At 41.2% G+C, this 12,224-nt stretch overlaps 1 protein-coding gene across 4 annotated transcripts in view; it reads right to left on the bottom strand.

Moving 5' to 3' along the window:
• GBF1 (golgi brefeldin A resistant guanine nucleotide exchange factor 1) overlaps positions 1 to 12,224 on the bottom strand; it is a 121,867-nt gene that overhangs the window by 7,301 nt on the left and 102,342 nt on the right. For 3 of the 4 annotated variants that reach the window (XM_074295426.1, XM_074295427.1, XM_074295430.1), the window contains 14 exons: positions 11,699 to 11,867; positions 11,043 to 11,254; positions 10,615 to 10,713; positions 9,833 to 10,027; positions 9,365 to 9,554; positions 7,718 to 7,861; positions 7,074 to 7,162; positions 5,850 to 6,052; positions 5,026 to 5,149; positions 4,584 to 4,709; positions 2,090 to 2,172; positions 1,217 to 1,453; positions 774 to 867; positions 198 to 374 (listed from right to left, as the gene is read on the bottom strand). In XM_074295426.1, coding sequence (XP_074151527.1) covers positions 198 to 374; positions 774 to 867; positions 1,217 to 1,453; positions 2,090 to 2,172; positions 4,584 to 4,709; positions 5,026 to 5,149; positions 5,850 to 6,052; positions 7,074 to 7,162; positions 7,718 to 7,861; positions 9,365 to 9,554; positions 9,833 to 10,027; positions 10,615 to 10,713; positions 11,043 to 11,254; positions 11,699 to 11,867 — 2,142 coding nt within the window. The remainder of the gene's footprint in view (positions 1 to 197; positions 375 to 773; positions 868 to 1,216; positions 1,454 to 2,089; positions 2,173 to 4,583; positions 4,710 to 5,025; positions 5,150 to 5,849; positions 6,053 to 7,073; positions 7,163 to 7,717; positions 7,862 to 9,364; positions 9,555 to 9,832; positions 10,028 to 10,614; positions 10,714 to 11,042; positions 11,255 to 11,698; positions 11,868 to 12,224) is intronic. The other variant, XM_074295428.1, reaches the window with a different exon arrangement.

Raw genomic sequence — 12,224 nt, 5'->3', positions numbered from 1 at the left:
TACAGTTACTATTCTATTGAACCACTGACTTCCAATGCCTCTGCCAGATGTCCTCCTGAGGAATATCATATACTGATGGTCCCTGAATATTGAAACCTACTAGACAAGGACCGGGCCAAGGCAAGGTACCGTCCTAAGCTCTGCCTTCCCCAAAGTTGCAGTTTGTGCTCAACTTTTGTCCCCTCACCCCCTGTTACCTCTATCATGGCCTTGGGCAGTAGCTGGGCTCGGAACAGCTGCAGCATGGCCTCCATGATGTTCTTCCAGCCTTCCCGAAGGATGTCACCATGGCGGTGGGCCAAATGGAAAACAGTCTTGGCTGCAATGTGAGCTTTGGGGTTGCTCCCAAACACACTGGGCAGGTTCTCAATGGACTGAAGAGGTAGAGAAGATGAAGTCTAGAGCCTAGCAATAGTCTAGGGAGCATCTTAAGTTCTTGCTAATTTCTCCTTTGGGTCTTTAGCTCTAAGGCTACCATGGGACTCCCCAGGTTTTCAAAGTTCTCAGGTCTATTCCTTCCTCCTTCCCCCAATCTTCATTTAAACAACAGTGATCCAAACCTCCCTCTCAAAATATGCTGGAAACAGAGGGCCAGACCCAGTCCTCTCTCCTCCCCTCCTCGAGACCCTGCAGTAAACCAGTGAAAGACAGGGCTACTATGGAGACAATGCTGAATGAAGTACATCACTTAGACAAAATTAAGCTTTCAATGGAATCCCAACTATTGTTTAAGTGTCTATGGTGCCTCCAAGGGGCATATTATCCTTACTCACCTCACTACTAAGGGCTGTAAATTTGCAGAGAGAGATGATGAGATTGTCAAACACGTCACTCAGGCCATAGTGGGCGGAGATCATGGCACATTTCCTAAAAGCCCCATTCCCCACCCCAGGAACAAAGTCACTGGACAGGCCAGCTGCCTTTCCAAATAGCATAAAAGATCCTTCTCAGGGTTTTCCCCTGATATTACTTTTCCCACATTGGTCCTTACAAGGTGGGTTCCCCCAAGCCTCAATTTCCCTCCCAAATAATCCCTACTCTGGAAAAATTGAGTTTCTAGTAGGTCAGAGACAGGTCAGAGATTCCCAGGCATGAATTCAGAAATAGCTTAAAGTGACCCATTCCAGGGAAAATCAAGGTGAGGACAATAAGGATATGGGTACTGTCAAGAGATTGGGAAGGATTTCAAGCTAAGACAAAAGACAAATTGGATTACCTGAACCCCGAAATGGCCTTCTGGATGATTGTTTCTTCTAGGCTCTTGTCAAAGACGTAAGAGAGGGCAGCAATGGTAGGACCCCAGGTCATGGTGAAGAGGTCATGATCATAGGTACCAGCAGGAACCAGCAAGAATATGCCCTCAGGAGTTGCACCTCGATGCAGTAGGACATTCCATACATAGTTCTCCCTCACCAGACCAGTCTGTTCTTCAGGCATCACAATCTCATCATTCCTATAATCCAGTGGGGAATGAGTACAATGACAAGGTCAAGATGGCAAGATTTAGCACCTCTAGTGGATTTAAGGGATTCTAATTTCCCTTCCAGTCCCATCTCACCCCAGTACAATTATCATATTGCAACTTTTCTGACTGCTCACTGAGACACTAGATAGTAAGGAAAAGAAGGTTTCCCCCCCTCCCCCCATATAATCTATTTTATCTCATGATTTTGAAGCCCTTGTACTCTTGGGTCTTAGGCCCAATAGTTTCTAGAAACCTGATTGTTAAGAGAAGAGCTCTCTGCTTCTTCTCATTTATAAGCAGCTGCCTGGATCAAGAGTCCATCAATTAAGCCTAATTCTGATCCAAGTCCCCACCACGATCTTGCTGGCTTTTTTTGTAGGCCATCTACGGGTTATCAGGAGATCCCTTCTAGAGGAGTAGTTAAAATCCTTCAGCCTTTGAGGTCCTAGAAGGTTTTATCCAAGGAAGGGAAGTGTTGGCAGAGAACTAGTTCTCATCTGAGAGATGAGCCACACACTGTACAAGAGACCAGTGGGAAGAGATAGGATAGGGATGGGGATGGGGATGGAGATGGGTTCTCTCAATCTAAAAGCCTGAACTCCTCATTCCTCATTAAAAACTCACTTGATAGCATGGTACATGTCCTCTAGAATGTCTTGCTCGAAATCTTTTCCTCCATTCACGCCCTTCAGGTTTTTTCGAAACTCCTAGAACAGTTCAATGAGCTTCTTGTCTCCTTGCTCCCAAGATGAAGGCCTCCTCCATCCTCTGCCCCAGGTACTTCTAGGCCCTAGCAGGGTTGCTCAGTACAGAAAGAGTTGGAAAACAGCTCCCTCTTTCCACTTTCCTCACATTCTCAACTCCAATGACTTCCTTTTTCAACCCACTTCAGCTATATGTCAGCATAGGATTTCACAATTTTTTTTTTTTTTTTTGAATTACAAAATCAGAACCTTGGAATTCCACTTTTAGAGATTTCAGTCTCCTTTCCTCCCATTGTCTCCCACCTTCCAATATTAATTCTCATCTTTACTTTCATTGTGACCTCTGGCCCCTTTTCCCCATTCTCCAAATCCATTTTCTTTATTTTGGCTTCACTTTTTCACCTGCCTACCCAGCCTTAACACCATGATTAACCATTGAAAATGTGCCATTAACTTGAATCTTAGAATCCCTTACTATATTGACCTTTTACCTAATCCTTCTTCTTCATCATCAGCCCTAGCACTTATATAGAACTTTAAGGTTTGCAAAGTTATTTACAAATGTTATTTTATTTTATTCTCCTAACAACCCTGATAGATAGATGCAAATATTATCCTCATTTTACAGATGAGGAAACTAAGGTATAAAAAAAGTTAAGTTACTTGCCCAGGGTCACCTAGCTAGTAAGTATCTGGATCTGGATTTGAACTTAGACCCAGGGCCCTATCCACTGCACCACTGCTGCTTGAACCATCATCCAAAAAAATGATATAATAGCACCACCATTTGAATTCTCTGCTTGAGCCATTCAATATTGCTGAAAACAAACCACACATCTGAACTGTGAAAATCATGAAACTGAGCTGCCTTCATTGCCAAATTTGTGTTTTATATCTTCAGTTGCTACTGAAAATTTTTTTACTTTGCCCTTATCAACTCCTTATCTTATTCTGCACAACATTCTCAATCCTATTAAAAACTATCTAGTTGGCTCCCACCACTCTACCAGAACTCATTTCTCAAGACCACCAAATACAATGGTATTTTATTTATTTATTTGTAATGGTATTTTTTAAAGTTCTCATTCTCCTTGACCTCCTTCTAGATTCTAATACTGTTGCCATTTCCTACCACCTTATAGCACCACTATCACCCCTCACTCTCTGTGCTCTCCAACTTCAGAGATCTCTCTCCATCCTGATTTTATTCCCATGGTGAAAACTGCTCCTCTATCTTCTTCAAATGGCTCTTCATCCTTTAACCAACCCCTTTATATGGATGTTCTTCCAGAGTCTATTCCTATCTCTCCAGAAACTTTCCCTTAGTCATCTTTTTCACTCGATATTTCTTCATTACTTTTATTCAGATGACTTCCATCTCTTAATTAATCCTGACATCTCTTATTAACTCCAGTCCCTTGTTTCCAACTGCCTATCTTTACTTGGATATCTCACTAGCACCTTAAATACCTTATATCAAAAATAAAGGGTAAACTCTTTCACTCTAAATCTATTCCTCCATCTGACTTCATTATTTCTGGCTGTAACACCACTATTCACTGTTTCCTGTATTTGTAGCCTTCAGGTCACATTTGATTCTTTTCTTTTTTACCTATGATCAATGATCAAATCTTGCTAAATGCATTTCTGAAACATGTCTTCATCTTTATTCTTACTCTCAAAGGCGCTCCTTAACACAAATCTGGAGTATTGGAATAACATCCTAGCAGAACTTCGGACTTCTCTCTTTCCCACTCAAATTTTTCCACTTCTTTCTTATTCACAGAGTCAGTCATTGCCTATGCTAAGCATATAGTGCTCATGTGGAATTTAAGGTCTTCTATAATCTGGAACCATTCTTTCTTTATCTTCCCAACATGTATTCTATCTCTAGTCCAAAAGGACTATTCTCTGCCTCTTGTATATTGTGCCTCTCATCTCTATGATCATGCTCACATCATCATCTACGCCCAGAATGTTCTTCCCTACTCTTAGTACATGAATTTAATTTTATCCATCCTGTAAAACCTAACTTGAATGGTCTATCCTTCTGATCCCTCCAAGATAGTTATGATGACTTCACAAAAGGCTTTGCTAACACTTATCAAGAAACAATGAATATTATAATGTTTACATTTGGATTGTAATCTCCTACTAATAGAAGGTAAAGACACATCAATTTTCTGATTCTTGTAGAGTGCTCCACATATAATAAGTACTTAATAAATGCTTGTTGAATGAAAGAACACTTTTCATTTTACCCACTCAGGAGAGGATTAATATATTAGTAACCCTAACTTGGAATGACCTTAAATGAGTTCTGTCACTACCCCATTCTGAATCAGGACTTCCATGTTTTCCCCTCTGAAATCTGATGCTGGCATAGTCCTGCCTAGATAAGGATACATACTCACCTCTAGGGTCATGGGTACATTCTGTTTTCGGACATTGTGGTTGTGCTGGTCAGTGTTGAGCATGATAACAGCATAGGCCAGGGCAAAGCAGGCATCACTATTTGCAAATGGGGAGCCATTACACTTCTGAAAAGCAGAAACCCCACAACAATCAGTGTCCAAGTCTTTGTCCTTTCTGCAGTTAACCTCTATCTAACCCCTAACCCTCTGGTTGGTGCTTACTCAGAAGCCAGTAAGTGCTCAGACAAAACATATAAAATTCCTGTCAACTCCTGGGTAAAAGTCTATGCCTCCTTTTCCACAGGGATTGTTAGCCAATGCCACAAAATTTTCAACTTATCCAGGAGATAGCACTGGGGGCAATGGTTTCTCAGTCACACTTGAAATTACAGGCATATTTCCCCAAATATTCCCTCCTCCCATCCCCAACAAACAAATCTACCATCCAATGCTCTGTAAAGGCTTCCAGTAGTCTCTGAATCACTGGAGCTTCTCCTGGCAAGCGAAAGGCCTCCAGATAGAGGCGTAAAGCTTCATCTAGTCGTAGGCCCTGGAAACTGAAGGTGCTGAATGGGGGAAGGAAAGGCAATAAAGTTAGTAAGCAGCTGACTGTGGAGCAAAAGATCTGCCTTTCCATGTGTTTCAGATCTTCTACTCTCCTCCCAAGTGACGAAACATCTTAGTCCTCCCCATCATATTAATAAAACTAAACACTTCTAGCCCCAAACTCCTGGTATTTTGTATCCATAGTCGTTCACCTCTAGGGCATGGTGGGCTCTTAATTTAGAGTTAGTAAATTCCATCTCCCCCATATTTTGACAATTGTATTTCAATATAATTGTTTTCCTTTGTAATCCTATGTATTTTATTTTATGCATTCAAAAATGGTTCAGAGAAAAAGATTCAAAGGCTTGATCAGGTTGCCAAAGAAGCTCAGACACAGACTCAGCTTTAATACCATTCCTATCCAATTTGAAGTGAAAGGAGCTCAATAGACATAGGAATGGGATGTATCTGACCCATCTTGCACTTAAGATTGTTCTGGGCATCATGTGACACAGCCAAGGAGTGGTAAGAAATGCAAAGAGCACCGTCTGGACCACTAGCCAAAAAAGGAACTACTTCTCCAAAAGGGAATGCTTCAAGTGAGGACCCCACACTGATCCCTGTAAGCTGAAGAGTGAGATGGGGAAAGTCAGCAACTTGCCTCATCCCAGGTCAGGTTGCTCCTTACTGCCTAGGAGGCTGTGCCCACTGTAGACTCACCCCACAAAGCTCTCCAGCAGGTCAAGGTTCTTTCGGTCACTCACAAACTCCCCAATCATCTTTTTGTCTAGACGGGGGTTCTCTCGGAGCCACTGGGCAACTTCGTTGTTGTCCATGGGGATAGTCAACAGTCCTTTCTCCTGTAGGAACTGAATCCCTTTCTTTGGTTTCTGGTTGAACTGTTCTGTGCCTGTGATCAGTAGCTGTGAGAAAAGCCTCAAGGCATTAGATCTCCCTGCATACATTCCCAGACAGATCTGAAAGCTCAGTCAAGCTCTCTTCTTATTTTCTCATGGCTTCTGTGTCCTTCAGCCAGGTAGTACTCTATTTTCTTAGGATAGAAAGCTCCAAAAACAAAGCCTTAAGAGATCATCTAGTCTCTTAACTTTAACTGCCTTCTCTAAAAGGAACATCCCATTTACTAAATAAATGTCCATGATACAGTGGATATGACCCCTGAAACAGTTGAAAAAGGGGCCAAAAGAAAATTTCTTTGGCTCTCCAGCCTTAACTCTTTCCCTTGGCTTTTTTAGTAGCATGACAGCCTGTAGTCCAACTTATTTTCACCTGTCCTCCCTGGGTGCTGCTTGTTTTGTGCCCTCCTGTTGAGGGCTGGGGATGGAGGCATGTGGAGAGTCAGTTCTATCAAGTATGGGCAGGGACAGATAAACCAAATATACCTAGTCTGCCACTGGGCCAAGGCAGACAATTGGGGGGGAGGGGAAGAGGGTGAGAGAGGAGAGCAGAAGTGTTTTTAAAAAAGGTTTCCATTTCATTAAGAAACTCAAAAGCACAAACATCTACATGAACTTTACTAAAGCACCAGAATAAATGTCAACTCCCTGTAGCTCCCACAATCATAAAAATGACCTACTGAACCTTCTTTGGGACCAAGATAATACTAGCAATCTTGGTTCCTACTGTTTTCATCAACTCCCATTCTTCCAACTCAGTCTATCTCTTCCTTACAGACATAGGTGAAGGGCTAGACTTTGGGTTTTGGCAAATAATCTAGTCCTAGTCATTGTGGCCAAACATTGGTGTCTCAGGAAATGGGTGGGGGGAGAAGGCCCAAAAGGAACTTGAAGCTACTAAAGTCCAAAGTAGATAATAATTTAGTAATCTTAACAGGTTTCCTTCAATGATCTGAATGAACTGCTAAATCCTCCATAAACCATTAAATAAGCATCACCCAAAGAACAATTAGAAACTTGATTTTTATACCTTTTTTTTGCTCTTAATCTCAATCAATTCCTGAGGATTTGGAAGGAGACAGGAAAATCGAGGAGGCTTCCGGAGAGATTTTTTGTCAGCTGAGGAGAAAAAAGAATATGAGAACTTTCTTCATTTCCCTTTTCTAGGCCCTAGAATTGATTTGTTCTTTTGGGACAGCTGAAGATGCCTCCAGGACTTCCTGGTTCTCTCCAGTCTTCCTGTTTTAATTTCTTCTATTTCTCTTGTAGAATCCAAATATACTTTTCATCATCCCATCTACATAAATACCCTTTTTTCTACAATCCTAAAATTTCCCACTTAACTTTTCTAGTGCTCAGCAAACCAATGACTTTTTCCTTTTTTTTCCTTTCTTCTAATTCTCACAAGTATATGCTTCTCCTAACTCCTAGATCGCTTCCTTTAGTAATGTCTTCCTTATGAAAAATGTAAAGAAGTCTTACAGTAGTCTTCAGCAACTCCTTAAGATCCTGAGCTCCCTTCATGAGTCTGAGGGGATGATGAGAAGCCAAGGCCCAGTAAAATAATTCCCAAGCTTTCTATTTTTCAATCAATCAACAAACATTTTCTTCCTCTTTCTGTCTTTTCCTGAGAAGTCCTCTACCCAAGAAAGTCCTTTGGGACCCAACACCCACCACCTGCATCACCACCTTCCTCCAGGTCACTGCAGCCCAATTTTCCCTGCTCAGCCAGCAGCTGCCCTCCCCCAGGTGTATGCAATCCCAGGTGATCTGGATTTGTCCCTGGGTGTTTTCCATCAGTGGTTGCTTGATCACTGCCTGTAGGTGAGACAAAAAGTGTGAAGAATCAGAGTTCAAAGTAAATTTTTGGATGAAATGTTCTTTTTTGGTCGAAGGAACATTATCTATATGAATATGGATATGATGCTCCTTTACCTCTTCCCACATGCTGGGTAAAGTAAGTCTGAGTAAATGCCCAAATGAAGCAAAGACTCAACCAATGGAAGTCCATAGTATTTGTTAAAATACTACCAATGGGCAAAACACAAAGAGCCAGAAGTTGGGATGGGTAGGAGGGGGGGGGGAATAGGGATATGGGGAGAGAAACATTCAGCACAGAAATTATCAGGAAGAACCTCCAACATTTTAACCAGACACTAAAAGAATGCAGTCTTAGGTTGTGACTTTCCTTTAATCCAAAAGTGTCACATTCCTGTCAAGTTAACAAGCATTTATTAGTAAGTGCCTACTATGTACTGAGCAATAAAAATAAATGATTATAATACTTAACATTTCTATAGTAGCATGGCAAAGTGGATCAAGAGTCAGATTGGAATCCAGGAAGACCCATCTCTGACACATACTGGTTATATGACCTTGGACAAATCACTTACCCTGTCAGTGATCTAGGAAATTCTCTAAGGCTATGAGTTACAGAGATTATATAGACTTACAGAAGGAGGGTTTTTTCTTACTTGGGAGTTCTCTACACCAATAAAATTCCAGCAGTTTATTGCACAATGATTTATGTATATTATCTCATGATCAGCAACCTCAGCTAGAGATCAGAAGTATTCTATTTTTGTTTTTGTGAGCAAGTTTAATGCCAAACAGTTCAGTTCTGGCCAGATCACTTGTTACATAGTCTGATTTCATATGCCTTTTATATTATCTTTTAATTATTTATCTTGTAACAAAAAATTTCTTACATTTACTTGGTTGTAAAAAGGCAGGGAGATTAAATATTGTAAGATGATCTACAGGTATCTGCAGCAGTTTGGGGTTTAGTAAAGTAAACTAAGGATGAGAGAATTGTAGTTTCAATTGGTTTTGTGGCTAAAAAATCACAAATAAAGAGAATTGACCCTGGAGTCAGGTTTCTTCCTTGGAGTGTACTTAAGTTTGATTTCATACCTTGGGAAAATCATGGGATATGGCAGAGTCCTTAGGAGTTTTCTTTAAAAGTGGTAAGAAAAATTCAGCAAAGGGGGGAGGACAGTAGAGCACAGCTGCAGGAGGAAAACAAAGAGGAACAGGGAGGATTCCACTAAACTCCAATGCCAGGAAGGCTACAATGATCCCTAATGGAGAAACATCCCAGAGAAGCAGAAATCTAAGTTCACAACAGATACATAATGGCTCACATCAGCTGAGTCAAAATATCAAAGAAACAAAGGAGAATGGGAGATGAATACTACATCTACCTGAGGAGGTGACTCAAGAGTTTCAAACTCTGAAAATATATACTAGGTAAGGTAGGATGGGGGCAAGGAGCCCAAGCTATTGGGGTCTAGAGCTCTGAGAAAGAAAAAGGCCTCTCACTGCTGCTGACTTCTTTAGTGCCATCCACCATCTCAGGACTGGGTTTAGTTGCCTCTTTCTTCTCCTGTTGGATGAGGCTATTCAAGACTTTGGCCTGACAATGGGCCTCAGTACTGTCAATTACTGTCAACAATGCATCAAGAGAGAGAAGATGTGTTGTATAAAGCTGCCCAGAAACAGGGAAGGCATTCTGGAAAATAAATAGTGAAAGGTAAGAGCCTGATCCAACATACTTTCCAAAGTTCTTACCTAATGTAGAGGGACATCTGCTATATTTTAACCCAATCTTAACTGCTACTGAGCACACACACATGCACATGTGGACACACACACACTTCTTTAATCTTGCAATTTCCCATATTTCCCTAGCAAACTTTCCTTCCACCTTCTGTGACCTGTTCCTCCCTCCCTGTCCTATCCCCAACAAATTTTCCCTCTTCATCTTTCTACTTTAGAAACCCTCAGCACCTTGGACAGCAGCTTTGTGAGGTCTTCAAAGAGGTTGGAGCAGTAGTAGTCACAGTCATAGTTTATGTAGAGCTCAGTAACAAAGCTGGGGATTCTCCAGAGCTGGACAATAGCCTCTAGTGCCATCTCCTTCATTTCATAAGGCATCTTAGGATTCTCCACAGTGATTATCTCCATGAGTTTTTTGATGTACATCTAGCAGCAATCACAGATTTCCAACAGAATAGAATAAAGGAAAAAAAATTAGTAGGGCAGAAGAAACAATAGAGGGGAAGGCACTATATTGGTAAGCACTATATTGCTCAAGACTGAGTATCAAGTATTACGGAAACTCATCCTAGGGAACTTCACTTCCTGCTCCCAAACTCCAGGTACACACCATGACAAGTTTACTCAGGAATGAACCCTGATTTTTCATCCTCTGGTTTTATAGCCCAAAGCTGCCTTTTCAATTAAGCTGATTATCTTATCAAATGAGCTGATGATGTGATCTAGTATTGTTTTCAGTTCCTTCCTTCAACCTGCTTGGGCATGAAAGGGACTGCAAGATAAACAAGTTAGTCTCAAAGCTGAAGAGCTCCCTACCCACCACTGTAGCTCCATTTTATAAGAGCATTCCCTTGATTCTTTTCTGGAATTGTGCCCTCCCCAAAGGAAATGACAGCCACCCTACAATGAACTCTTTCTTAGAGGGTCAATGACTTGCCTACAAATTCCTGAATCCTACCCAAGAAGGAGCAAAGTTTCCAATTCCAATGCCCTGTGTTTCTCAGACGACTCACCTCCATTTGGAATTTGAGATGTTCTCGCATGCTCTCAAAGAGCAGGAAGCACACCCTGAGGGAGGCTGCGTATAAGCTTAGTCTCTCCACACTTAGCAGCTGGAGAAAAAAAGCAGTAAAAGTCAGGAATTTTTCTGACATTTGCCACTGTTTAGTCATAAGAAGGCTTTACTTCAAGTTCAGGGTTTTAAGAGTTGCCTACACTTGGCAATTCTCATACCTCTTCCCTTGCCAGCATTACTGATGATGACTAGGGAACCATTAGGCTGAGTTGGATGGGCAATGGGCAGGAAGGCCCCATCCATCCTTCTCATAGATAATCCAAACTTTTCTTTCCCAGTGCTCTATACCTGATCACCTTTGTCATATATTGACACATTTACTAATGAAATTTTATCTCCCACCCTCTCAATTATTCTCATTTTCACCTGGAATAGGTGACGGCACATCTCATCCTTGATGAGGCCCAACAAGGTCTGGCACTGGGCCACAGGGGTAGACTCAAGGGCCACAGTCAGTAGCTGCAATCCCATGTGGATCATGACCTCTGAGTTGTGTCTGTCATGAGGACTGGTAAGAGAGATAAGAAAGCGGAAGAGCTCACGGATACAGGGAAGGCCATAGGGAACCAATGCTGTACCTGGAAAAGACAGGGAGGAAAAAGAAATAACAAGTTCCTTATAGATTTGCTAATAATACAGGACAAATCCTACCTCCAAAGAACTTATGCAAATTGCATTTTTTTTTTCTTTTAAAATTTTGTTTCAAGAGAGGGCCTAGTGGGTAGGGGAAGGGAAAGAATACACAAAGGAATGGATATGACATTAAAAACAAGACAAAAAATTTTATTTTTAACAGAAAAAAGTAAACCCTACTTTTCAAAATTTGATCCCCTCAGTTCTATGGTCTGAACAGCTCTCTAACAATTTTAAATCTCTGATGATTAGAACAAAGATGAGAAGAGAATTTAGCTTAGCAAGTAATTTTCACTTGAAAATCTTGAGCATCTTAATAAATTAAGAGTTTGGGAAGGTGGGAAGAGGAGAAAGAGAAGAAAAAGATGAACTAGTCTGGCAATACTTACCTTCTTTCTGGGAGGACTGTGTAAAGCGAACACCACGGGGGTTGACATAGTCCATGTCATGGACAGAGGCTGAATCTGAATGGTCAGCTAGAGAAGTACACTCTTCTAACACTTCAGGGATGGATTCCACTGATGCTGACTGGACCTTTTCCACTTGGGACATTTCAGGCTATGGCACAGGATTACAGAATTCTTAAGAGTTGAAATGGAAGTGAAAGTTCATTCAGGATAACCCTTTCATTTTACAATAAGCTGAAGTGGGAAGATCCAGTGAAGGCAGAGAATTTCATCCTGAAAGGCTGAGTTCTAAAAATGTCTTCCTTTGGAATATATACAGGAGGTGTTAAGACTCTTCTCATTCTTTTCAAATGAAATGGTCTATGAGGGACCCTTTGGTTTTGACACATGGATGACCATTTCATATTTCTGAGTCTCAGTTTCTTCATTTGTTAAAAAGGGGGATTTGCAAACATGAAACTTTTTTGTCCCTTAAATCTCCTAAGTTTTTATTAACTCTATGCGTTTA

Source organism: Sminthopsis crassicaudata, chromosome 2, assembly GCF_048593235.1.
Source record: "Sminthopsis crassicaudata isolate SCR6 chromosome 2, ASM4859323v1, whole genome shotgun sequence".
Taxonomy (NCBI): domain Eukaryota; kingdom Metazoa; phylum Chordata; class Mammalia; order Dasyuromorphia; family Dasyuridae; genus Sminthopsis; species Sminthopsis crassicaudata.
The sequence above is the reverse complement of the archived record's forward strand: the minus strand, read 5'-3'. Positions and strand labels throughout refer to the sequence as shown.